Source organism: Bombina bombina, chromosome 2, assembly GCF_027579735.1.
Source record: "Bombina bombina isolate aBomBom1 chromosome 2, aBomBom1.pri, whole genome shotgun sequence".
Lineage (NCBI taxonomy): Eukaryota > Metazoa > Chordata > Amphibia > Anura > Bombinatoridae > Bombina > Bombina bombina.
This window is the reverse complement of record NC_069500.1, coordinates 1,109,587,918-1,109,612,606: the sequence shown is the minus strand read 5'-3', so window position 1 is coordinate 1,109,612,606 and position 24,689 is coordinate 1,109,587,918. Positions and strand designations below refer to the sequence as shown.

Genomic DNA, 24,689 nt, shown 5'->3' with positions numbered 1-24,689 from the left:
GCCCCTAAAGGCAAGACCAACAGGAACCGGCAGCAAGGAGGCCAACAAATGTGGGGAACGAGACACTTGAAGACCCATACAGAAAAACGGGATCAATTGAGTGTGTCGCAGTAGAACTCCTAGTCCCAGTCAACCAACATGAAAGGCTAATGAGGACTGACCCAATCCCCCATGCCTCACGGACCCTCAGGTCCTCTCAGAATGCTTAGCTGAAACTTGTTAAAGAAAAACAAGAAATAACATAAATAATAATGTTAAGCACTCGGCGCCCTAACCTGACCAGCCAGGCAAAACAGGCGCCATGTGTCTGATTAGGCCTCAAGACAGAAGGATCTGAACCCAATCAGGACCAGCCTGAATCCAAGGGTCACTGTCAAGGCCGAATAGAATCCCCCCTAGAGAGGGAGAAATAGACAGCAGACAAACATAGGACTAAAACACGTCCAAAACAAACTTCCTTAGAAGCAACAGTGCAATCAAACAATCGCGAGCATCAATTCCAGATAAAATTCTCAAAGGAAATATAAAACCAACATGAGCTTTAAACCAAATAAAAACAATTCTAACCGGATAAGAATAAAAGATAAGGCAACCCGAAGGTTATCGCCTAAGAAGAACAGGTGCACCCGCAGGACCGGCCCAACAGGGACCCTGTTCTTCCAAGCTCAGAACTGGAAAGGGATACTCAATAAACAAGACTATAAGATGATTACTTAATCCCCTTATGTCTAACTCTGTAAGCGATTCGAAGAAACAGACTGAAAATTCTCAGATCCATTAAAAATGGGATCTTCCGACAACGCCAAAGCGTGCCTCAATAAAACACGAAGGCACGTCAGTCTATACCAAAAAGCACAGCATACCCCCTGCCGGAGCAAAAGACGACTCCGGCCCCGAAGGTTGACCCCCTGAAGCCTCAGGGACAGTCGTTCCCCCAGAGAGCTGAACAGGCCATTCCATGCCTGAAGAGCCCTGGATAACGGAACACAAACAATATCTTAAACCAACTTCTGAAAGTTGTAGATGAGCCAACATCAAAATTATGGATATGCGATATCGTGCCGTAGTAAGCGATGGTGGAAGGGAAGGACAGAAGCCCTAGAGGCAGATGGCTCAGAGGCCCCTTGATTCCCCGATCCCGAGGAATTGTGCACTCTAATACGGCATTCAGAACATAACTGATAGGCTTGTATCATCCGGGGCAATACATATTCTGCGCAAGGAGTAGAAACTGAAACAGAGACGTCCGCCTCCACCATATCAGACTCCTCCATAACTAGGATATTGATACAGAAGATTGGACAAAAAAATCTAAACGGCACCTGACACCCACAGTGGCTGGGGCACTCACCACCTCCTATGAACCCGACACCAGCAGACCAGAATTTCTCCGTCACCACAAGGTCAGGAATGCGGAAATGGAGGCCAAAGACGTGACCACGCCCAGTCACCAAGAGAACAGTATAATCCAAAAAACACGCCCAACCATAAGGCCGCGTCACTTTCCAAAAGCCGTTATGTTCCCCAAGCCATGAGCCAGAATGCACTACACATAAGCAAGTTGAATCATATAACAAACATGATTAAAAAAAAACAACCTGTTCAATAACCCTGCCCAGGAGATATTAACCCTTGATTCCAAGACACAAAAGGAGCCTCACTGAGACCCTTAGATATAAGTTAGTCCCGCTAGGTGGTAGCCCCTCGGGAAAACATCTGTAATACAGTACATTTCATGAAGAAAGTAAAATGAAACGGTCTTGCCGGATTCTACGCTGTGGAACAGGAACACGGCCCTTCAAGTGTGACAGATAGTAGCATCGCCTCTGCCATGGACTTGAGAGAAGAAAGCAGGCAGCGAAACTTGTCAACGCTGACTGCTTGTGGAGCTCTTAAAACGAGTCGGGATGGTTTAGCAGAAAGACTCTCCCTGCATCTCCAGACTCTAACTTTCATCCAGGCTTTCACTGAAAGGCTGACAGGACTACTTAAAACTCCAGTTCCATGCCGAAGAGTACTACCCTCCATAAGATACTAATCACAAACTTCTGACACTTCTCTGCCAACCTCCTGGGACGAAAGGAAAAGAATAACTGGGGGATGAGGGAAGTGGGAGGAGTATTTAAGCCTTTGGCGGGGGTGTCTTTGCCTCCTCCTGGTGGCCAGGTTCTGAATTCCCAAAAGTAATACATGCAGCTGTGGACTCTTTCCATTTATGAAGAAAACTATAAGAACTTTAAAAGGGATTTTTCAAATAATTTTTACAGACAGTTCGGTATTGATGATGACTGCCAAATACGTTTAAGTGCAGGTATTTTCACTTAATATAATTTTGATTGTTTTAAAATTTAACATTTAAATGTTCAAATACTTAACTGTAATCAAAAATGATCATTCTTATAATCAAATTTAACATGAGTACAAGTTTCACAGTATAAAAACAGAATTTATGTTTACCTGATAAATTTCTTTCTCCAACGGTGTGTCCGGTCCACGGCGTCATCCTTACTTGTGGGATATTCTCTTCCCCAACAGGAAATGGCAAAGAGCCCAGCAAAGCTGGTCACATGATCCCTCCTAGGCTCCGCCTACCCCAGTCATTCGACCGACGTTAAGGAGGAATAATAGCATAGGAGAAACCATATGGTACCGTGGTGACTGTAGTTAAAGAAAATAAATTATCAGACCTGATTAAAAAACCAGGGCGGGCCGTGGACCGGACACACCGTTGGAGAAAGAAATTTATCAGGTAAACATAAATTCTGTTTTCTCCAACATAGGTGTGTCCGGTCCACGGCGTCATCCTTACTTGTGGGAACCAATACCAAAGCTTTAGGACACGGATGAAGGGAGGGAGCAAATCAGGTCACCTAAATGGAAGGCACCACGGCTTGCAAAACCTTTCTCCCAAAAATAGCCTCAGAAGAAGCAAAAGTATCAAACTTGTAAAATTTGGTAAAAGTGTGCAGTGAAGACCAAGTCGCTGCCCTACATATCTGATCAACAGAAGCCTCGTTCTTGAAGGCCCATGTGGAAGCCACAGCCCTAGTGGAATGAGCTGTGATTCTTTCGGGAGGCTGCCGTCCGGCAGTCTCGTAAGCCAATCTGATGATGCTTTTAATCCAAAAAGAGAGAGAGGTAGAAGTTGCTTTTTGACCTCTCCTTTTACCTGAATAAACAACAAACAAGGAAGATGTTTGTCTAAAATCCTTTGTAGCATCTAAATAGAATTTTAGAGCGCGAACAACATCCAAATTGTGCAACAAGCGTTCCTTCTTTGAAACTGGTTTCGGACACAGAGAAGGTACGATAATCTCCTGGTTAATGTTTTTGTTAGAAACAACTTTTGGAAGAAAACCAGGTTTAGTACGTAAAACCACCTTATCTGCATGGAACACCAGATAAGGAGGAGAACACTGCAGAGCAGATAATTCTGAAACTCTTCTAGCAGAAGAAATTGCAACTAAAAACAAAACTTTCCAAGATAATAACTTAATATCAACGGAATGTAAGGGTTCAAACGGAACCCCCTGAAGAACTGAAAGAACTAAATTGAGACTCCAAGGAGGAGTCAAAGGTTTGTAAACAGGCTTGATTCTAACCAGAGCCTGAACAAAGACTTGAACATCTGGCACAGCTGCCAGTTTTTTGTGAAGTAACACCGACAAGGCAGAAATCTGTCCCTTCAGGGAACTTGCCGATAATCCTTTTTCCAATCCTTCTTGAAGGAAGGATAGAATCCTAGGAATCTTAACCTTGTCCCAAGGGAATCCTTTAGATTCACACCAACAGATATATTTTTTCCAAATTTTGTGGTAAATCTTTCTAGTTACAGGCTTTCTGGCCTGAACAAGAGTATCGATAACAGAATCTGAGAAACCTCGCTTCGATAAAATCAAGCGTTCAATCTCCAAGCAGTCAGCTGGAGTGAAACCAGATTCGGATGTTCGAACGGACCCTGAACAAGAAGGTCTCGTCTCAAAGGTAGCTTCCAAGGTGGAGCCGATGACATATTCACCAGATCTGCATACCAAGTCCTGCGTGGCCACGCAGGAGCTATCAAGATCACCGACGCCCTCTCCTGATTGATCCTGGCTACCAGCCTGGGGATGAGAGGAAACGGCGGGAACACATAAGCTAGTTTGAAGGTCCAAGGTGCTACTAGTGCATCCACTAGAGCCGCCTTGGGATCCCTGGATCTGGACCCGTAGCAAGGAACTTTGAAGTTCTGACGAGAGGCCATCAGATCCATGTCTGGAATGCCCCACAGCTGAGTGACTTGGGCAAAGATTTCCGGATGGAGTTCCCACTCCCCCGGATGCAATGTCTGACGACTCAGAAAATCCGCTTCCCAATTTTCCACTCCCGGGATGTGGATAGCAGACAGGTGGCAGGAGTGAGACTCCGCCCATAGAATGATCTTGGTCACTTCTTCCATCGCTAGGGAACTCCTTGTTCCCCCCTGATGGTTGATGTACGCAACAGTCGTCATGTTGTCTGATTGAAACCGAATGAACTTGGTCCTCGCTAGCTGAGGCCAAGCCTTGAGAGCATTGAATATCGCTCTCAGTTCCAGAATATTTATCGGTAGAAGAGATTCTTCCCAAGACCAAAGACCCTGAGCTTTCAGGGATCCCCAGACCGCGCCCCAGCCCATCAGACTGGCGTCGGTCGTGACAATGACCCACTCTGGTCTGCGGAATGTCATCCCTCGTGACAGGTTGTCCAGGGACAGCCACCAACGGAGTGAGTCTCTGGTCCTCTGATTTACTTGTATCTTTGGAGACAAGTCTGTATAGTCCCCATTCCACTGACTGAGCATGCACAGTTGTAATGGTCTTAGATGAATGCGCGCAAAAGGAACTATATCCATTGCCGCTACCATCAACCCGATCACTTCCATGCACTGAGCTACGGAAGGAAGAGGAACGGAATGAAGTATCCGACAAGAGTCCAGAAGCTTTGTCTTTCTGGCCTCTGTTAGAAAAATCCTCATTTCTGAGGAGTCTATAATTGTTCCCAAGAAGGGAACCCTTGTTGACGGGGATAGAGAACTCTTTTCCACGTTCACTTTCCAGCCGTGAGATCTGAGAAAGGCCAGGACGATGTCCGTGTGAGCCTTTGCTCGAGGGAGGGACGACGCTTGAATCAGAATGTCGTCCAGGTAAGGTACTACTGCAATGCCCCTTGGTCTTAGTACCGCTAGAAGGGACCCTAGTACCTTTGTGAAAATCCTTGGAGCAGTGGCTAATCCGAAAGGAAGCGCCACAAACTGGTAATGTTTGTCCAGGAATGCAAACCTTAGGAACCGATGATGTTCCTTGTGGATAGGAATATGTAGATACGCATCCTTTAAATCCACCGTGGTCATGAATTGACCTTCCTGGATGGAAGGAAGGATAGTTCGAATGGTTTCCATCTTGAACGATGGGACCTTGAGAAATTTGTTTAAGATCTTGAGATCTAAGATTGGTCTGAACGTTCCCTCTTTTTTGGGAACTATGAACAGATTGGAGTAGAACCCCATCCCTTGTTCTCTTAATGGAACAGGATGAATCACTCCCATTTTTAACAGGTCTTCTACACAATGTAAGAACGCCTGTCTTTTTATGTGGTCTGAAGACAACTGAGACCTGTGGAACCTCCCCCTTGGGGGAAGTCCCTTGAATTCCAGAAGATAACCCTGGGAGACTATTTCTAGCGCCCAAGGATCCAGAACATCTCTTGCCCAAGCCTGAGCGAAGAGAGAGAGTCTGCCCCCCACCAGATCCGGTCCCGGATCGGGGGCCAATATTTCATGCTGTCTTGGTAGCAGTGACAGGTTTCTTGGCCTGCTTTCCCTTGTTCCAGCCTTGCATTGGTCTCCAAGCTGGCTTGGCTTGAGAAGTATTACCCTCTTGCTTAGAGGACGTAGCACTTTGGGCTGGTCCGTTTTTACGAAAAGGACGAAAATTAGGTCTATTTTTTGCCTTGAAAGGCCTATCCTGAGGAAGGGCGTGGCCCTTACCCCCAGTGATATCAGAGATAATCTCTTTCAAGTCAGGGCCAAACAGCGTTTTCCCCTTGAAAGGAATGTTTAGCAACTTGTTCTTGGAAGACGCATCAGCCGACCAAGATTTCAACCAAAGCGCTCTGCGCGCCACAATAGCAAACCCAGAATTCTTAGTCGCTAACCTAGCCACTTGCAAAGTGGCGTCTAGAGTGAAAGAATTAGCCAATTTGAGAGCATTGATTCTGTCCATAATCTCCTCATAAGGAGGAGAATCACTATCGAGCACCTTAATCAGTTCATCAAACCAGAAATATGCAGCTGTAGTGACAGGGACAATGCATGAAATGGGTTGTAGAAGGTAACCCTGCTGAACAAACATCTTTTTAAGCAAACCTTCTAATTTTTTATCCATAGGATCTTTGAAAGCACAACTATCCTCTATGGGTATAGTGGTGCGTTTGTTTAAAGTAGAAACCGCTCCCTCGACCTTGGGGACTGACTGCCATAAGTCCTTTCTGGGGTCGACCATAGGAAACAATTTTTTAAATATGGGGGGAGGGACGAAAGGAATACCGGGCCTTTCCCATTCTTTATTAACAATGTCCGCCACCCGCTTGGGTATAGGAAAAGCTTCTGGGAGCCCCGGCACCTCTAGGAACTTGTCCATTTTACATAGTTTCTCTGGAATGACCAACTTTTCACAATCATCCAGAGTGGATAATACCTCCTTAAGCAAAATGCGGAGATGTTCCAACTTAAATTTAAATGTAATCACATCAGATTCAGCCTGATGAGAAATGTTCCCTGAATCAGTAATTTCTCCCTCAGACAAAACCTCCCTGGCCCCCTCAAACTGGATTAGGGGCCCTTCAGAGATATTAATATCAGCGTCGTCATGCTCTTCAGTAACTAAAACAGAGCAGCCACGCTTACGCTGACAAGGGTTCATTTTGGCTAAAATGTTTTTGACAGAATTATCCATTACAGCCGTTAATTGTTGCATAGTAAGGAGTATTGGCGCACTAGATGTACTAGGGGCCTCCTGAGTGGGCAAGACTCGTGTAGACGAAGGAGGGAATGATTCAGTACCATGCTTACTCCCCTCACTTGAGGAATCATCTTGGGCATCATTGTCATTATCACATAAATCACATTTATTTAAATGAATAGGAATTCTGGCTTCCCCACATTCAGAACACAGTCTATCTGGTAGTTCAGACATGTTAAACAGGCATAAACTTGATAAGAAAGTACAAAAAACGTTTTAAAATAAAACCGTTACTGTCACTTTAAATTTTAAACTGAACACACTTTGTTACTGCAATTGCGAAAAAACATGAAGGAATTGTTCAAAAATCACCAAATTTTCACCACAGTGTCTTAAAACCTTAAAAATATTGCACACCAAATTTGGAAGCTTTAACCCTTAAAATAACGGAACCGGAGCCGTTATAAGCTTTAACCCCTTTACAGTCCCTGGTATCTGCTTTGCTGAGACCCAACCAAGCCCAAAGGGGAATACGATACCAATGACGCCTTCAGAAAGTCTTTTCTAAGTATCAGAGCTCCTCTCACATGCGACTGCATGCCATGCCTCTCAAAAACAAGTGCGCCACACCGGCGCGAAAATGAGACTCTGCTTATGCTTTGGGAAAGCCCCTAAGAAATAAGGTGTCTAATACAGTGCCTGCCGATATTATTATATCAAAATACCCAGATAAAATGATTCCTCAAGGCTAAATATGTGCTAATAATGAATCGATTTAGCCCAGAAAAGTCTACAGTCTAAATAAGCCCTTGTAAAGCCCTTATTTACGATCGTAATAAATATGGCTTACCGGATCCCATAGGGAAAATGACAGCTTCCAGCATTACATCGTCTTGTTAGAATGTGTCATACCTCAAGCAGCAAGAGACTGCACACTGTTCCCCCAACTGAAGTTAATTGCTCTCAACAGTCCTGTGTGGAACAGCCATGGATTTTAGTTACGGTTGCTAAAATCATTTTCCTCATACAAACAGAAATCTTCATCTCTTTTCTGTTTCTGAGTAAATAGTACATACCAGCACTATTTCAAAATAACAAACTCTTGATTGAATAATAAAAAACTACAGTTAAACACTAAAAAACTCTAAGCCATCTCCGTGGAGATGTTGCCTGTACAACGGCAAAGAGAATGACTGGGGTAGGCGGAGCCTAGGAGGGATCATGTGACCAGCTTTGCTGGGCTCTTTGCCATTTCCTGTTGGGGAAGAGAATATCCCACAAGTAAGGATGACGCCGTGGACCGGACACACCTATGTTGGAGAAAAGGGGATTTGAGTTATATATTTTAACTCAAAACCAATAGTATTTATTAAGTTAATATGTATAAAAAATTAAAAAAAGACTAAAAAGAACTGTGCACAGGCACCTTGAAACTGGTCAAAATGGATTCTCAAGTGGTCAGTGCTTTAGCATTTGAAGTGCTTAAAGGGCATGAAGGCCAGAAGTATGCTAGTACCTTGCACTTTAATGCAAAATGTCCTAAAACGGTTTTTGTAAATGCCTTTAACCATTTCTATTGAATGTTTCTTTCAGTCTTTGATATCACTTTTCTGCACTGACAGTGCCTATATTTACTACTTGGGACTGTGAATTTAATAAGTCTGCTTGTTAAAATATACACGTGAGATGTAAAACTCTGTCTCTCTCAGAATTTACTGACTTTTCATCCTTCTGAATGCAAAACTCTTTGGTTATTAAACACCTAAAGCACAACTAGTAAAATCATACTGTATCTGACAAACTAATATGAAAACAATTTAAACCAAGTAAGGTCTCTGAACTGCATAAAGTAACCCTTGTTTAATCACATAACAAATACATTTTGCTTGATTAGAAGTAATGAAAAAAAAAATGTTTTAACTGTCTATAGTTGGAAGACAAAAGCAGCATGTGGGTATGTTTCATTTTCAAGTACAATGCTGAATATATGAATATATATATATATATATATATATATATATATATATATATATATATATATATATATATATATATATATATATATATATATATATATATATATTAAAGAATAACAAAAAGCAGCAGCTTCTCTGACAACGACTAGAAGGTCATACAAGGTGAGGTTAAATAAAGTCATACTAAAGACAACATATTTGATATATGAAAGTTTAAACTGTAAGATATTTACATGATTAAAAATGTAGTGGTAGTAATTGGGCTGAACTTCCTTGGGAAATTCCAGCACAGTCCTCACTACACCATTTACATCAGAAAGACTGCCTGGTCTGTTCAGATATTTTTATTAGTGCACATTTTATTAATTAGAGGCAAGATAACTTACTAAGGCCTAGATTTAGAGTTCGGCGGTAGCCGTCAAAACCAGCGTTAGAGGCTCCTAACGCTGGTTTTGGCCGCCCGCTGGTATTTGGAGTCATTGATTAAAGGGTCTAACGCTCACTTTGCAGCCGCAACTTTTCCATACCGCAGATCCCCCTACGCCATTTGCGTATCCTATCTTTTCAATGGGATCTTTCTAACGCCGGTATTTAGAGTCGTTTCTGCAGTGAGCGTTAGAGCTCTAACGACAAGATTCCAGCCGCCTGAAAATAGCAGGAGTTAAGAGCTTTCTGGCTAACGCCGGTTTATAAAGCTCTTAACTACTGTACCCTAAAGTACACTAACACCCATAAACTACCTATGTACCCCTAAACCGAGCTCCCCCCACATCGCCGCCACTCGATTAAAAATTTTAACCCCTAATCTTCCGACCGCCACCTACGTTATACTTATGTACCCCTAATCTGCTGCCCCTAACCCCGCCGACCCCTATATTACATTTATTAACCCCTAATCTGCCCCCCACAACATCGCCGCCAGCTACTTACAATAATTAACCCCTAATCTTCCGACCGCAAAGCGCCGCCACCTACGTTATCCCTATGTACCCCTAATCTGCTGCCCCTAACACCGCCGACCCCTATATTATATTTATTAACCCCTAATCTGCCCCCCTCAACGTCGCCGACACCTACCTACACTTATTAACCCCTAATCTGCCGAGCGGACCTGAGCGCTACTATAATAAAGTTATTAACCCCGAATCCGCCTCACTAACCCTATCATAAATAGTATTAACCCCTAATCTGCCCTCCCTAACATCGCCGACACCTACCTTCAATTATTAACCCCTAATCTGACGACCGGAGCTCACCGCTATTCTAATAAATGTATTAACCCCTAAAGCTAAGTCTAACCCTAACACTAACACCCCCCTAATTTAAATATAATTTTAATCTAACGAAATAAATTAACTCTTATTAAATAAATTAATCCTATTTAAAGCTAAATACTTACCTGTAAAATAAACCCTAATATAGCTACAATATAAATTATAATTATATTATAGCTATTTTAGGATTAATATTTATTTTACAGGTAACTTTGTATTTATTTTAACTAGGTACAATAGCTATTAAATAGTTAAGAACTATTTAATAGTTACCTAGTTAAAATAATAACAAATTTACCTGTAAAATAAATCCTAACCTAAGATATAATTAAACCTAACACTACCCTATCAATAAAATAATTAAATAAACTACCTACAATTACCTACAATTAACCTAACACTACACTATCAATAAATTAAATAAACACAATTGCTACAAATAAATACAATTAAATAAACTAGCTAAAGTACAAAAAATAAAAAAGAACTAAGTTACAGAAAATAAAAAAATATTTACAAACATAAGAAAAATATTACAACAATTTTAAACTAATTACACCTACTCTAAGCCCCCTAATAAAATAACAAAGCCCCCCAAAATAATAAATTCCCTACCCTATTCTAAATTAAAAAAGTTACAAGCTCTTTTACCTTACCAGCCCTGAACAGGGCCCTTTGCGGGGCATGCCCCAAGAAGTTCAGCTCTTTTGCCTGTAAAAAAAAACATACAATACCCCCCCCCCCAACATTACAACCCACCACCCACATACCCCTAATCTAACCCAAACCCCCCTTAAATAAACCTAACACTAATCCCCTGAAGATCTTCCTACCTTGTCTTCACCATCCAGGTATCACCGATCCGTCCTGGTTCCAAGATCTTCATCCAACCCAAGCGGGGGTTGGCGATCCATAATCCGGTGCTGAAGAGGTCCAGAAGAGGCTCCAAAGTCTTCATCCTATCCGGGAAGAAGAGGCGATCCGGACCGGCAACCATCTTGATCCAAGCGGCATCTTCTATCTTCATCCGATGACGACCGGCTCCATCCTGAAGACCTCCACCGCGGACCCATCTTCTTCCGGCGACGTCCAACTGCAGAATGACGGTTCCTTTAAGGGACGTCATCCAAGATGGCGTCCCTCGAATTCCGATTGGCTGATAGGATTCTATCAGCCAATCGGAATTAAGGTAGGAATATTCTGATTGGCTGATGGAATCAGCCAATCAGAATCAAGTTCAATCCGATTGGCTGATCCAATCAGCCAATCAGATTGAGCTCGCATTCTATTGGCTGATCGGAACAGCCAATAGAATGCGAGCTCAATCTGATTGGCTGATTGGATCAGCCAATCGGATTGAACTTGATTCTGATTGGCTGATTCCATCAGCCAATCAGAATATTCCTACCTTAATTCCGATTGGCTGATAGAATCCTATCAGCCAATCGGAATTCGAGGGACGCCATCTTGGATGACGTCCCTTAAAGGAACCGTCATTCTGCAGTTGGACGTCGCCGGAAGAAGATGGGTCCGCGGTGGAGGTCTTCAGGATGGAGCCGGTCGTCATCGGATGAAGATAGAAGATGCCGCTTGGATCAAGATGGTTGCCGGTCCGGATCGCCTCTTCTTCCCGGATAGGATGAAGACTTTGGAGCCTCTTCTGGACCTCTTCAGCACCGGATTATGGATCGCCAACCCCCGCTTGGGTTGGATGAAGATCTTGGAACCAGGACGGATCGGTGATACCTGGATGGTGAAGACAAGGTAGGAAGATCTTCAGGGGATTAGTGTTAGGTTTATTTAAGGGGGGTTTGGGTTAGATTAGGGGTATGTGGGTGGTGGGTTGTAATGTTGGGGGGGGGGGTATTGTATGTTTTTTTTTACAGGCAAAAGAGCTGAACTTCTTGGGGCATGCCCCGCAAAGGGCCCTGTTCAGGGCTGGTAAGGTAAAAGAGCTTGTAACTTTTTTAATTTAGAATAGGGTAGGGAATTTATTATTTTGGGGGGCTTTGTTATTTTATTAGGGGGCTTAGAGTAGGTGTAATTAGTTTAAAATTGTTGTAATATTTTTCTTATGTTTGTAAATATTTTTTTATTTTCTGTAACTTAGTTCTTTTTTATTTTTTGTACTTTAGCTAGTTTATTTAATTGTATTTATTTGTAGCAATTGTGTTTATTTAATTTATTGATAGTGTAGTGTTAGGTTAATTGTAGGTAATTGTAGGTAGTTTATTTAATTATTTTATTGATAGGGTAGTGTTAGGTTTAATTATATCTTAGGTTAGGATTTATTTTACAGGTAAATTTGTTATTATTTTAACTAGGTAACTATTAAATAGTTCTTAACTATTTAATAGCTATTGTACCTAGTTAAAATAAATACAAAGTTACCTGTAAAATAAATATTAATCCTAAAATAGCTATAATATAATTATAATTTATATTGTAGCTATATTAGGGTTTATTTTACAGGTAAGTATTTAGCTTTAAATAGGATTAATTTATTTAATAAGAGTTAATTTATTTCGTTAGATTAAAATTATATTTAAGTTAGGGGGGTGTTAGTGTTAGGGTTAGACTTAGCTTTAGGGGTTAATACATTTATTAGAATAGCGGTGAGCTCCGGTCGTCAGATTAGGGGTTAATAATTGAAGGTAGGTGTCGGCGATGTTAGGGAGGGCAGATTAGGGGTTAATACTATTTATGATAGGGTTAGTGAGGCGGATTCGGGGTTAATAACTTTATTATAGTAGCGCTCAGGTCCGCTCGGCAGATTAGGGGTTAATAAGTGTAGGTAGGTGTCGGCGACGTTGTGGGGGGCAGATTAGGGGTTAATAAATATAACATAGGGGTCGGCGATGTTAGGGCAGCAGATTAGGGGTACATAGGGATAACGTAGGTTGCGGCGGTTTACGGAGCGGAAGATTAGGGGTTAATAATAATATGCAGGGGTCAGCGATAGCGGGAGTGGCAGATTAGGGGTTAATAAGTGTAAGGTTAGGGGTGCTTAGACTCGGGGTACATGTTAGAGTGTTAGGTGCAGACGTAGGAAGTGTTTCCCCATAGGAAACAATGGGGCTGCGTTAGGAGCTGAATGCTGCTTTTTTGCAGGTGTTAGGTTTTTTTTCAGCTCAAACAGTCCCATTGTTTCCTATGGGGGAATCGTGCACGAGCACGTTTTTGATGCCGGCCGCGTCCGTAAGCAACTCTGGTATCGAGAGTTGCATTTGCGGTAAAAATGCCCTACGCTCCTTTTTTGGAGCCTAACGCAGCATTTGTTTTAACTCTCGATACCAGAGTTAAATTTATGGTGCGGCCAGAAAAAAGCCTGCGGAGCGTTAACAGCCCTTTTACCGCCGAACTCTAAATCTAGGCCTAAACTTGCTAGAAAAACTATGTTTAAAAAAAACAAACCCCCAAGCTAAAGTTACAAAAAATAAAAAAGTAAAATTACAAAAAAAATAAACAAAGCTATCCAAAATAAAAATGTTAAACCTAAACTAATACCCCTATAAAAATAAAAATTCACCCCCAAAATAAAAACACCCCCTAATCTAAAACTAAACTACCAATAGCCCTTAAAAGGGGTAATACTATAATCGCGTTTGTAATGTGTCCTATGAGGATGTGTGCGCAACTGGCGATGGACAAACGCGATTATAGTATAGATGTGTTTGTTTTGGTTTAGCTACTGTGGGAAGGATACTAGTTTAATGGGAAGCAGCTTGCTAGAACCATATGGTTCGACTACATTCCTTAGTGAATTGTGTTGCACCTGAAGATTTCAAACTGTGCAATTTATTGTTACTAGCTTGCAAACCCCATGTACTTCAGAGTAAAGCTTCTAAGGCCTCACTAACAGACTAGGTTTTCAGAATATCCACAACTGTGAAGTAATCAGGGGCTTGATTAATATACCTGTCCTCAACATGGGGCTTGTTAGAGGGTCTTAAGGGATAGAACTGAGGAGCAGTGCTTTTGTCAACCACCTAAAATAACCATTATTAGCTGTATTTAAAGACCCATTATAGATGAGCATTTATGTATGCATGGAACCCTTCTATTCTCCAATTTATGCAAGTGGGACTGGATTCTTCCTTTCAAAACACTCTGCCATCAATATCTTTCAAATTAAAAAACAAATTCAACAACAATTTTTTTCCTGTTACATTTCTACCTCTAAGTGTCTTAAAGTATTATTTTAAATTTGTTCAAGTAAAGGTGTTTATTGGGTTTTATGTGTTTATCTTTAGCCAAGCTAAATGGCCAACAAAAATGACACCATCAAGAAGATTTTTAAACTCATTTGAATTAATCTATATATGATTTAAATAAGGGGCTATAAATAATGTACTCACCTCTTTTCCACTACCATGTGGTCCGTATGAATCTTCAGCACCTATCATTTGTACATTCACATCAGTATAATCTTCCAAACCAATCTGTGTAAACATGTCTTGTGTTCTAGAATAAAAATCCACAACAAACAGATGAAAGAACTGAAGTGAAGATAGTCAGTTCTTAGCTATGGTCACCAATTCAATTATATATAAATATATAGATATACTGTATATATTTAAAATAAAAAAAATATCATCTTCTAAGTGAAGAACACATATATTTAAAGTATTTCTTAATGTTCCTTCGGCTTTAGCGCAGTTGTCCTAGTGCACCTTAGGGTTAGTACGAGAGAGAAGCAGAAGAGGGTTTTGTAGCGCACCCTATAGAAAATCTATGGGGGAAAGGCGTTAGTGTGTCGCTCTACACAAGCTCCAGACATTAGTGTGCATGATTCTTTTTCTTGTGCACTACCATTTTAGTTTCATCTTGTAATACAAGCTCAAGAATAGGAGTGCTATTGATTTAACTTGAGCGGTGTTAGCGCTCAATAGTGCTAATATATATGCAATCCACTTGTAATCTAGCTCTTGGTAAGCAAAAACAGAAATCTTTGATCTAAATAATGGTATTTGTTACAATTTTATATATCTATGATTAAGCTACTTCATTCTATTGGTTAAGTCGCACAAATAAACACACCTCTTCAGAATACTTTCAGCTGTTCGCCTTCCTTTTTCTGCTGCTTTTGGTCCTCCCACAGGGCAGACAGCAGTGGCTCTGAATCCATCAAGATAAGTGGCACACACCTGGTCAGAAGATTTTTTTTATTATAATATTTGTGGTTTGTTTACTTATTGAGTTTTCAATACTTTAATGTTTTTTATTTCAAATTTGTTTGCATTAATCACTCTGGGTATAGACAATCCAAAAAATATATTTAAATGTTTAATATAAAACAAGTAATACATTTAAATGATAATGGAAAACAATGAATATTATCTAAACAAGTTTAAATTATTTAATTGCACCATTTTTTTTCTGAACAAACTCTATTAGTTTTTTTCAATTTGACATATCTCAAACATAATATAATGTACAAAGAGAAAAAAAGGAGTAACAATAGGCTAGATTTACTAACCCTCGGATGGACTTGGCGTACATCTCGGCCTCTGGCAACGCGGCTAGTGGGGAGCAATACGTTTCCCACATTTATCATTGCCCACATTGCCTCCTGTGCAATGCCACCCCCTGCTTGAGACTGATTGGCCGGGCTATCGATCTCCCTGGTCGTAGAAGTCTAGGGGAATTGGAATACGCTACTTTACAGTTGGCGTATAGGTTAAGAAGCACAAGCGAACCTGCAGCTGAAGGTGCTCCGAAGCTTCAATTGTGGTGTCTATTCTTAAAGGGACACTGTACCCAATTTTTTTCTTTTGTAATTCAGAAAGAGCATGTAATTTACTCCTATTATCATTTTTTCTTCGTTCTCTTGCTATCATTATTTGAAAAAGAAGGCATCTAAGCTTTTTTTTGGTTTCAGTACTCTGGACAGCACTTTTTTATTGGTGGATGAATTTATCCACCAATGAGCAAGGACAACCCAGGTTGTTCACCAAAAATGGGCCGGCATCTAAACTTACATTCTTGCATTTCAAATAAAGATACCAAGAGAATGAAGAAAATTTGATAATAGGAGTAAATTAGAAAGTTGCTTAAAATTTCATGCTCAATCTGAATCACGAAAGAAAATGTTTGGGTACAGTGTCCCTTTAATATATCATTTGACACACTATAATACAGAAATACAATAAACAATTCTCTTTAATGGCATTTGATGCTTTATTACAAATTGTCCTAATATAAGAACTTGTCAAGGTTACTTAGATATTACTTAGATATGACCATTGATTTTTCATCCAGTAGCTGTATGTGCACTAACAAAAAAAAAAAAAAAGTCATGAAGATCCCTGCAATGCTGAGGACACTTACACTATTTTTGGCAAGGAACAGCTAAATTATGTAGCACTACTACACTGGACCTCACCCAAGCTGTAAGAATAGGATGAAAAAGTTTCACAATCGCTACCGCTGCAACGGCCATATGAGAAAGATCATCTCCCTACTAGAATGGAGCTATATACTGTATGACTGCAAAACGCTCTTCGTCGTGGGAACTCTACACTTCTAGAGAAGAGAGGCACCAGAGGCTCTGGGATTAAGAACCGCTGTTAGCACAGATGGCAGTGGGCTCTTACCTGCTTTAACAGTGCAGCCCTGTGATCCAAACACGCTGAATTAGGCTGCATAACGTCAAGACCTGAATCACCATCTCAGCACCAGATAGATTAATATAACTAGTGAGCAGAATATTCTACACATATTATTTGTATATATTTTTTATTGCTTATACCCACTGCACAATTATGACAGTTTAGACTACCTGCCTCAATATATACCAGTCTTATATCTTTATAATAACAGGGACAGTATAATAAGCATAAGTCAAGCTGTACCCTTTATCAGCGCTATATGAAGAACTTGAACTAGAATTAATAAAATCTTACCCCTGTTGATCCATACCAATTAGGTTGGATTTACCGTCGGAGAGAAGCACAGGATAATACCACAAAGATATTGAATCTCATGGAATATGTTAAGAATAATCCTATGCCTTTAATATTTTTTGTCTGTAGATGCAGACAAAGCCTTTAATAGGGTTGACTGGGCTTTTCTCCATCAGCCAATGTTTTGCTTTGGGTTTGGTGAATTACTTATAGATAGAATGTTTGCGCTTTTTCCAGCCCAAGTGCTAGAGTGCGGCTAAATGACTCACTTTCTGTACCTTTCCCTATACATAATAATACACGACAGGGTTGCCCCTTGTCCCAGTTATTGTTTGTACTCGTTATGGAGATCCTTGCTACATACATCCGTAATAATGACAAAATCGAGAGTATTGAGGTTGGGCAACAACTGTATAAATTGGTTCTTACACGGATGACATTTTATTGACGCCAATGTCTCCAATCACATCTTTACAGGCCATAATAACTCAATACAGCAAATACTCTAATTTCAAAATTTATCAAAATAATACTGAAGTCATAGGGATCTTTTCCCCCCAGCCTAATATGAGACATATTAGAGAGGACTTTCACCTTAAAACAAAACTTACCTCTGTTAAATACCTGGAAATTTAAATCTCTCCAGATAATACATCACTATTTTCTCAAAATTACCATTTATTACTTAAAATTAAACAAATGGCATCTAAAGAACTTATCACTATTGCGGATCATTGACACTGTAAAAATGATTATTTTTCAGTCTTTGCCTATTATAGTCTCTGAAAAATATCTTAACAGACTTCAAAATACTACGAACTCTTATATTTGGCTATTTCGCAATCCCTAGAATTGTGAAAGCAACCATTTGTAGGCAAAGAGAGCAATGAGACTTAGGGGTTCCCAACATTCACTTTTATAGAACTGCTTCCTTTTTGGTTAGGGTGATAGACTGGTGCAAAAGTGCACTAAAAAAGTAGTGGGTACAACTGGAACACTCAATAGGGGATAGCTTTCAATTAGGAAGTTTTTTTGGGGTATTGAAGGGACAAAGTAAAATTTCCAGCACCATTCCGTCTTTAGTAACTAAAACATATAACATTTTGGATAAACTCCTGATTAAGCCGAATAACGTGTCATCTATTCATTCCCCCTATTTCATTTATTAAATAGCCAATCACACTCAATCAACCAACCCACTAGACCCTCTGAACCTAATACCATACATAGATTAATCCTGTGTGCCGAGGTTGTAAAGGACGGTAAATTGAAACAACAAGATGATCCTTCACATTTGACCCACAACATATTTGGTAGTTGGTATAGTTACCAACAATTGACCCACTATATCAATAGACACCCGAAAAAGGAAAACCTTACCAGATCTCTAACCCCTTTTGACACCTTATGCCAAACTCCACACCAGATCAAAGATACCTTATCAATTACTTAAAAGTTATTGTTACAATATCACTCCTGGGCATTACCTTCTTTCACCAAATCCTAGACAGAAAAGCTTCAAGTTAAAATATCAGAAAAACAATGTCAACAGATATATAGCGGCATGTGTAAATCGGTGTCCTCAATGGGGATAACTGAAATGAATATGAAGCTTCTATGCTGCTGGTATCTGGTCCCACATAAATTAGCTAAAATTTACCCCAATGTACAGGGGAAGTGCAGGACAGGATGTAGCTTGAGAGGAATGATGGCCCACATATGGTGGCAATGCCATTTAATTTAAGCCTACTGGTGTGCTGTAATATTTGCCAGCGGACCCTCTGGCATTTTTAATAAATAAAAAACAGTCAAACTGTCATGCTCCTTTAGGGTTAGATTATTAAATATTATGATTAATTGTGCAAAACAACTAGAGCCCCGATTTTGGGAAAAAGTATTACCAACAGTTTCAGATTGGAGGACACAGGTTTCCCTTAATTTATCCTTGAAAAATATTGCTTTAACCAAACTAAACATATAGATGACTTAATCCATAACATTTATCTGAGAAGGGTACATAAAGTCTAAATTACTTATTTTAGCTATAAGATCACTGTATAACTCATGTTAATCTGTGGGTTCATGATCGCTAGCAGCCTTTACACCACTGTAAACTTTTATGATAGGATATTTAATTTAATTTTTTGATCTATGCCATCAAGAGACTATATTGTTTTGGTTTTCCTTTTATTACTTGTATTTGGATGATCGCTGATAAAACTTGTGTAACCCGTATAATGTAAAGGTTTAATAAAAGAATAAAAAAACATTTAAAAAAAATAATCAATAAATCAAAGTAATCAATAGAAGTAAGTGGCAAAAAAGGCCTTGTTTAGAAGGTAGGCCTGCAAAAGCAGACAAAAGAAAAAAATAGAAAAAAATAAACAGAAAAATAATCACTGGTGGAGTCCACAAAGAATGCCCCTGCTTTCCTGGCCGATAGCAGGAAACGTCGACATCATTGGGGACACGGTTAAAGACATTCAGTGAGCTCAAAATAAGAGAAAAAACAGAATTTATGCTTACCTGATAAATTACTTTCTCCAACGGTGTGTCCGGTCCACGGCGTCATCCTTACTTGTGGGATATTCTCTTCCCCAACAGGAAATGGCAAAGAGCCCAGCAAAGCTGGTCACATGATCCCTCCTAGGCTCCGCCTACCCCAGTCATTCGACCGACGTACAGGAGGAATATGCATAGGAGAAATCATATGATACCTTGGTGACTGTAGTTAGAGAAAATAATTCATCAGACCTGATTAAAAAAACCAGGGCGGGCCGTGGACCGGACACACCGTTGGAGAAAGTAATTTATCAGGTAAGCATAAATTCTGTTTTCTCCAACATAGGTGTGTCCGGTCCACGGCGTCATCCTTACTTGTGGGAACCAATACCAAAGCTTTAGGACACGGATGAAGGGAGGGAGCAAATCAGGTCACCTAAATGGAAGGCACCACGGCTTGCAAAACCTTTCTCCCAAAAATAGCCTCTGAAGAAGCAAAAGTATAAAATTTGTAAAATTTGGCAAAAGTGTGCAGTGAAGACCAAGTCGCTGCCTTACATATCTGGTCAACAGAAGCCTCGTTCTTGAAGGCCCATGTGGAAGCCACAGCCCTAGTGGAGTGAGCTGTGATTCTTTCAGGAGGCTGCAGTCCGGCAGTCTCATAAGCCAATCGGATAATGCTTTTAAGCCAAAAAGAAAGAGAGGTAGAAGTTGCTTTTTGACCTCTCCTTTTACCAGAATAAACAACAAACAAAGAAGATGTTTGTCTGAAATCCTTAGTAGCCTCTAAATAGAATTTTAGAGCACGGACTACGTCCAAATTGTGTGACAAACGTTCCTTCTTTGAAACTGGATTCGGACACAAAGAAGGTACAACTATCTCCTGGTTAATATTTTTGTTGGAAACAACCTTCGGAAGAAAACCAGGCTTAGTACGCAAAACCACCTTATCTGCATGGAACACCAGATAGGGCGGGGAACACTGCAAAGCAGATAACTCAGAAACTCTTCTAGCAGAAGAAATTGCAACCAAAAACAAAACTTTCCAAGATAATAATTTAATATCTACGGAATGTAAGGGTTCAAACGGAACCCCTTGAAGAACTGAAAGAACTAGATTAAGACTCCAGGGAGGAGTCATGGGTCTGTAAACAGGCCTGATTCTAACCAGAGCCTGAACAAACGCTTGAACGTCTGGCACAGTTGCCAGCCTTTTGTGAAGTAAAACAGATAAAGCAGAGATCTGCAAAAAACTCTTAACCATCTCCGTGGAGATGTTGCCTGTGCAACGGCAAAGAGAATGACTGGGGTAGGCGGAGCCTAGGAGGGATCATGTGACCAGCTTTGCTGGGCTCTTTGCCATTTCCTGTTGGGGAAGAGAATATCCCACAAGTAAGGATGACGCCGTGGACCGGACACACCTATGTTGGAGAAATACACACTATATATATATATATATTTGTATATTTTGGAATCAAAAAAGAAAAGTTGCAAACAAAATGGAAGTATAATCCGTATGCATAATGACCTATTGCAAAAATGACAATGCAATGCTTCCATATTTTAAATGAGAACTATTTACAAACTTAAAGGGATAGGAAAGCCAACATTAAACTTGCATGATTTGGATAGAGCATGTCATTTTAAGATACTTTTAAATTCACTTCTATTTTAAAATGTGCTTTGTTCTTTTGGTATCCCTTGATGAAAAAGAATACGCACATATCCTACACTAGTTTGAGCTAGCTGCTGATTGGTGCCTGCACACATCTGTCTCTTGTGATTGGCTAACTAGATGTGTTAATCTAGCTGCAAGTAGTGCAATGCTGTTCCTTCAGCAAAGGTTTACAAGATAATAAAGCAAATTTGATAATAGAAATAAATTGGAAAGTTTATTTAAAATGTATGTTCTATCCAATTCATGAAAGAGAATTGTGTGGTTTCCTGTCCTTTTAATCAGCTGTTTTAAGTTCACAACTGGACAAGATGATCATTCCTTCTTTTGAGCAATAAATAGAATTCAAAAGCACACTTTCACGGAGGAACAGGAGTTATCACTGCAAGATCTAGAGGATCTTGCAATAAAGTACAAACATATACATTATACATTTTTATCAGATCTTTTGGAGCCAGGAAAGAAATATACTTTGAGATTAAAACATTTGAAAACCATTGAGCTAAGTGTGTGTGCCCTTTTTGGAACATTTAGACCTTAAACTTTAAAGGGAGCTTTTAAAACTCTGGCCAAATGAAAGAAAGACGATTTGGATTGTCATTTGTTCATGTAAACTTAATCTTCATATCCTAAGAAAGAAATATGCAGTACTTTCCCCATCAGTACTATTATTGATTATTCAGAGCCATAAAGAACATCGACTTCAAAAAGGAAAAGTCCAAAAGTATATACCAACTATAGCCATATGAGCATCACAAAGGAAAAAAGAACCTAATTCAATAATTAATTTTCCAAGACCTTATTTGTAGTTTTCTGAAATTATTTTGTGACATTGAGTCACTCCTAGCAGCACTGAAGCCAGTGATAGGTGGTCTGTAAATATAAACAACACACTAAAAGTGTTTCCACCACAAACTTAAAGGGACATGAGAAACAACCTTTTCTTACATTATTCAGATAGAGCATGTGAAGAAGCAGAAATGCATTATTAGGAGCTAGCTGAAAACATCTGGTGAACCAATGGCAAGAGGCATATATGTGCAGTCACCAATCAGCAGCTATCTTACAGAAATGCATTGCTGCTCCTGAGCACCAAATAATTCATGACAACTTTGAAAAGCATACAGGAAAAAATATTTGATTAAAGCTGGAATAAAAACCTTTGAGGTAGTTTAGAATCACATACTTAAGTTTCATTTCTGCTAAAAATCTGTTCCTGTAGATAGCACAGACATTAATATAAGAAGATTTATTAAGCTTGCCTTCCTAAATAAGGGAGAAAATATTTTCAAAACGAATATAATCCAGGGACATTCGGAGGAACAAACACTTCCAACCCCCAAAGGCTACAAATGTATTTTAGTATTAAGTGCAAAAAGTGAACATAAGTGCAGGAATTGGAAACACTGAGCAATCCTCCTGTAGATAGCAAAGTTGAATGACACATCACAGAGTATGTTAAGGCTTCTTGCTCATAAGCCTCTTAACCTCCATGATAACTAGTGTAAAACAAGAATATCCCCTGCCAAAATGTGATACAATAATAATGCAACTAGAAAATATGGCATTGAAATCATTTATGGATACCATATCATCCAGCAAGATGAGAAAATTATACAGGTGTTACACTTTGGAGTTAAAATGTTTTTATGACGACATTAGCCCACAAATTAAGAGGAGGCCCACAACTACAGTCTTCAGACACCCTTGATGGAGATCCAAGTGCGGCCTTAAACGCTTGCGGCAGCGAGATAACCCACTGCCAGTGCCAAGCCATATACTTTGTGGAGATTGAGCCACTACTCACCCTAGACCTGGCCACCGAGAGTCCCTGGCTTGGGACTGTGCTACCTCTCTGGGAAATCTTGTCTCGGAAATCTTCTAGATCAGGGGTGGGCAAGATGGTGATCGCGGTCTACCAGTGGACCGCAAGTGAATTTTGAGGTGACCACCTGTAAGATTTCAAAAGTCTGCATAATAAGAGAAAGATTTCTCACACATCTACGGTGGAGAGGCTCTTCACTCAGAATCTAGAATTCTAGATAGAATCTAGATTCTGAATGAAGAGCTTCGCCACCGTAGATTTGTGAAAAATCTTTCACTTATGCAGACTTTTGAAATCGGCTATGACTCTGACTCTATGATGGCGGTATGGGCACTGTACTTCAGCATGTGCGACGCAGCTGTAGCTGAACTCACTGCCCCAGCTTTGGTTACAGGACCTGCCCCCTAATCAACCTGACATGGCGTCCAGCCAATAAAATTACTTTGTAGAATGAGTCTCGATTGTGAGACTACTTATCATACGCAGGCGTGGTACACAGGTAAGTTTGCTTGATGGTCCCAGCGTGACGTAAAGAGAGAGCTCTCGCAGTAAGTAAAGAGAGAGCGCGGCTGTATTTGTTAAAGAGCGTGGCTGATTCTTAAAGCTTTATTATTTGTGTCAAAAATACAATTTTCAGCCAGCAGGTCCTATTTGTGGCAAAAATAAAATTTTCAGCCAGCAGGTCCTATTTGTGGCAAAAATACCATTTTCAGCCAGCACGTCCTATTTGTGGAAAAAATACAATTTTCAGCCAGCAGGTCCTATTTGTAGCAAAAATAAAATTTGCAGCCAGCAGGTCCTATTTGTGGCAAAAATACAATTTGCAGCCAGCAGGTCCTATTTGTAGCAAAATACAATTTGCAGCAAAAATAAAATTTGCAGCCAGCAGGTCTTATTTGTGGCAAAAATAAAATTTTCAGCCAGCAGGTCCTATTTGTAGCAAAAATATTTTTTTCAGCCAGCAGGTCCTATATGTAGCAAAAATAAAGTGTGTGCTTGACTATTCTTTGTATTTTTAAATAAATACATTATTGTAATTATTATTATCAAGACTGGTGTTTTTTTTTTTTAGTTAGGTGACCACGTCATTTGGAATAAAATTGAAGGTAGCCCTTGCCTTACAAAAGTCTGCCCACCCCTGTTCTAGATCAAAGCAGCTGACACTACCGGGAACTGAGTCAACGATTACTAAAGGCATTGGTTAATGGGACTGTTACACAGCTATCTCTCAAGCCCTCACAAGATAGTAAGTTATATGTTTGTGTGATTCTTCTGCCCACACCGGAGTTAAACTTTTTTTTCCCTTCTGTAGGACTAAGTTGTAAGTTTATGGAGTTCACATTGAGAGAGCTGCAGTTCTAATTATGCTATGCTTGTTTACTCTCTAAATGAAATAGGCTGTATTCCATTTATGTTCAGGGACGTGCTTCTTCAGTCTGTCCCATTGAAGTAGTTTTATAGATGTCACTGTTGATACTATACATATTAACAAATATATTAGATTTTATGAGGGTCATAGACAAGTTTTCTGTTTAGTATATATTTACATGCT

At 40.0% G+C, this 24,689-nt stretch overlaps 1 protein-coding gene across 1 annotated transcript in view; it reads right to left on the bottom strand.

The window, feature by feature from the left end:
* The window catches only part of LOC128650086 (uncharacterized), a 373,885-nt gene that overhangs the window by 136,010 nt on the left and 213,186 nt on the right, over window positions 1–24,689 (bottom strand). Inside the window, exons 12-13 of the mRNA XM_053703762.1 lie at window positions 15,271–15,377; window positions 14,589–14,694 (exon numbers count right to left, since the gene is read on the bottom strand). Of these exons, the coding sequence (XP_053559737.1) occupies window positions 14,589–14,694; window positions 15,271–15,377 (213 nt within the window). The remainder of the gene's footprint in view (window positions 1–14,588; window positions 14,695–15,270; window positions 15,378–24,689) is intronic.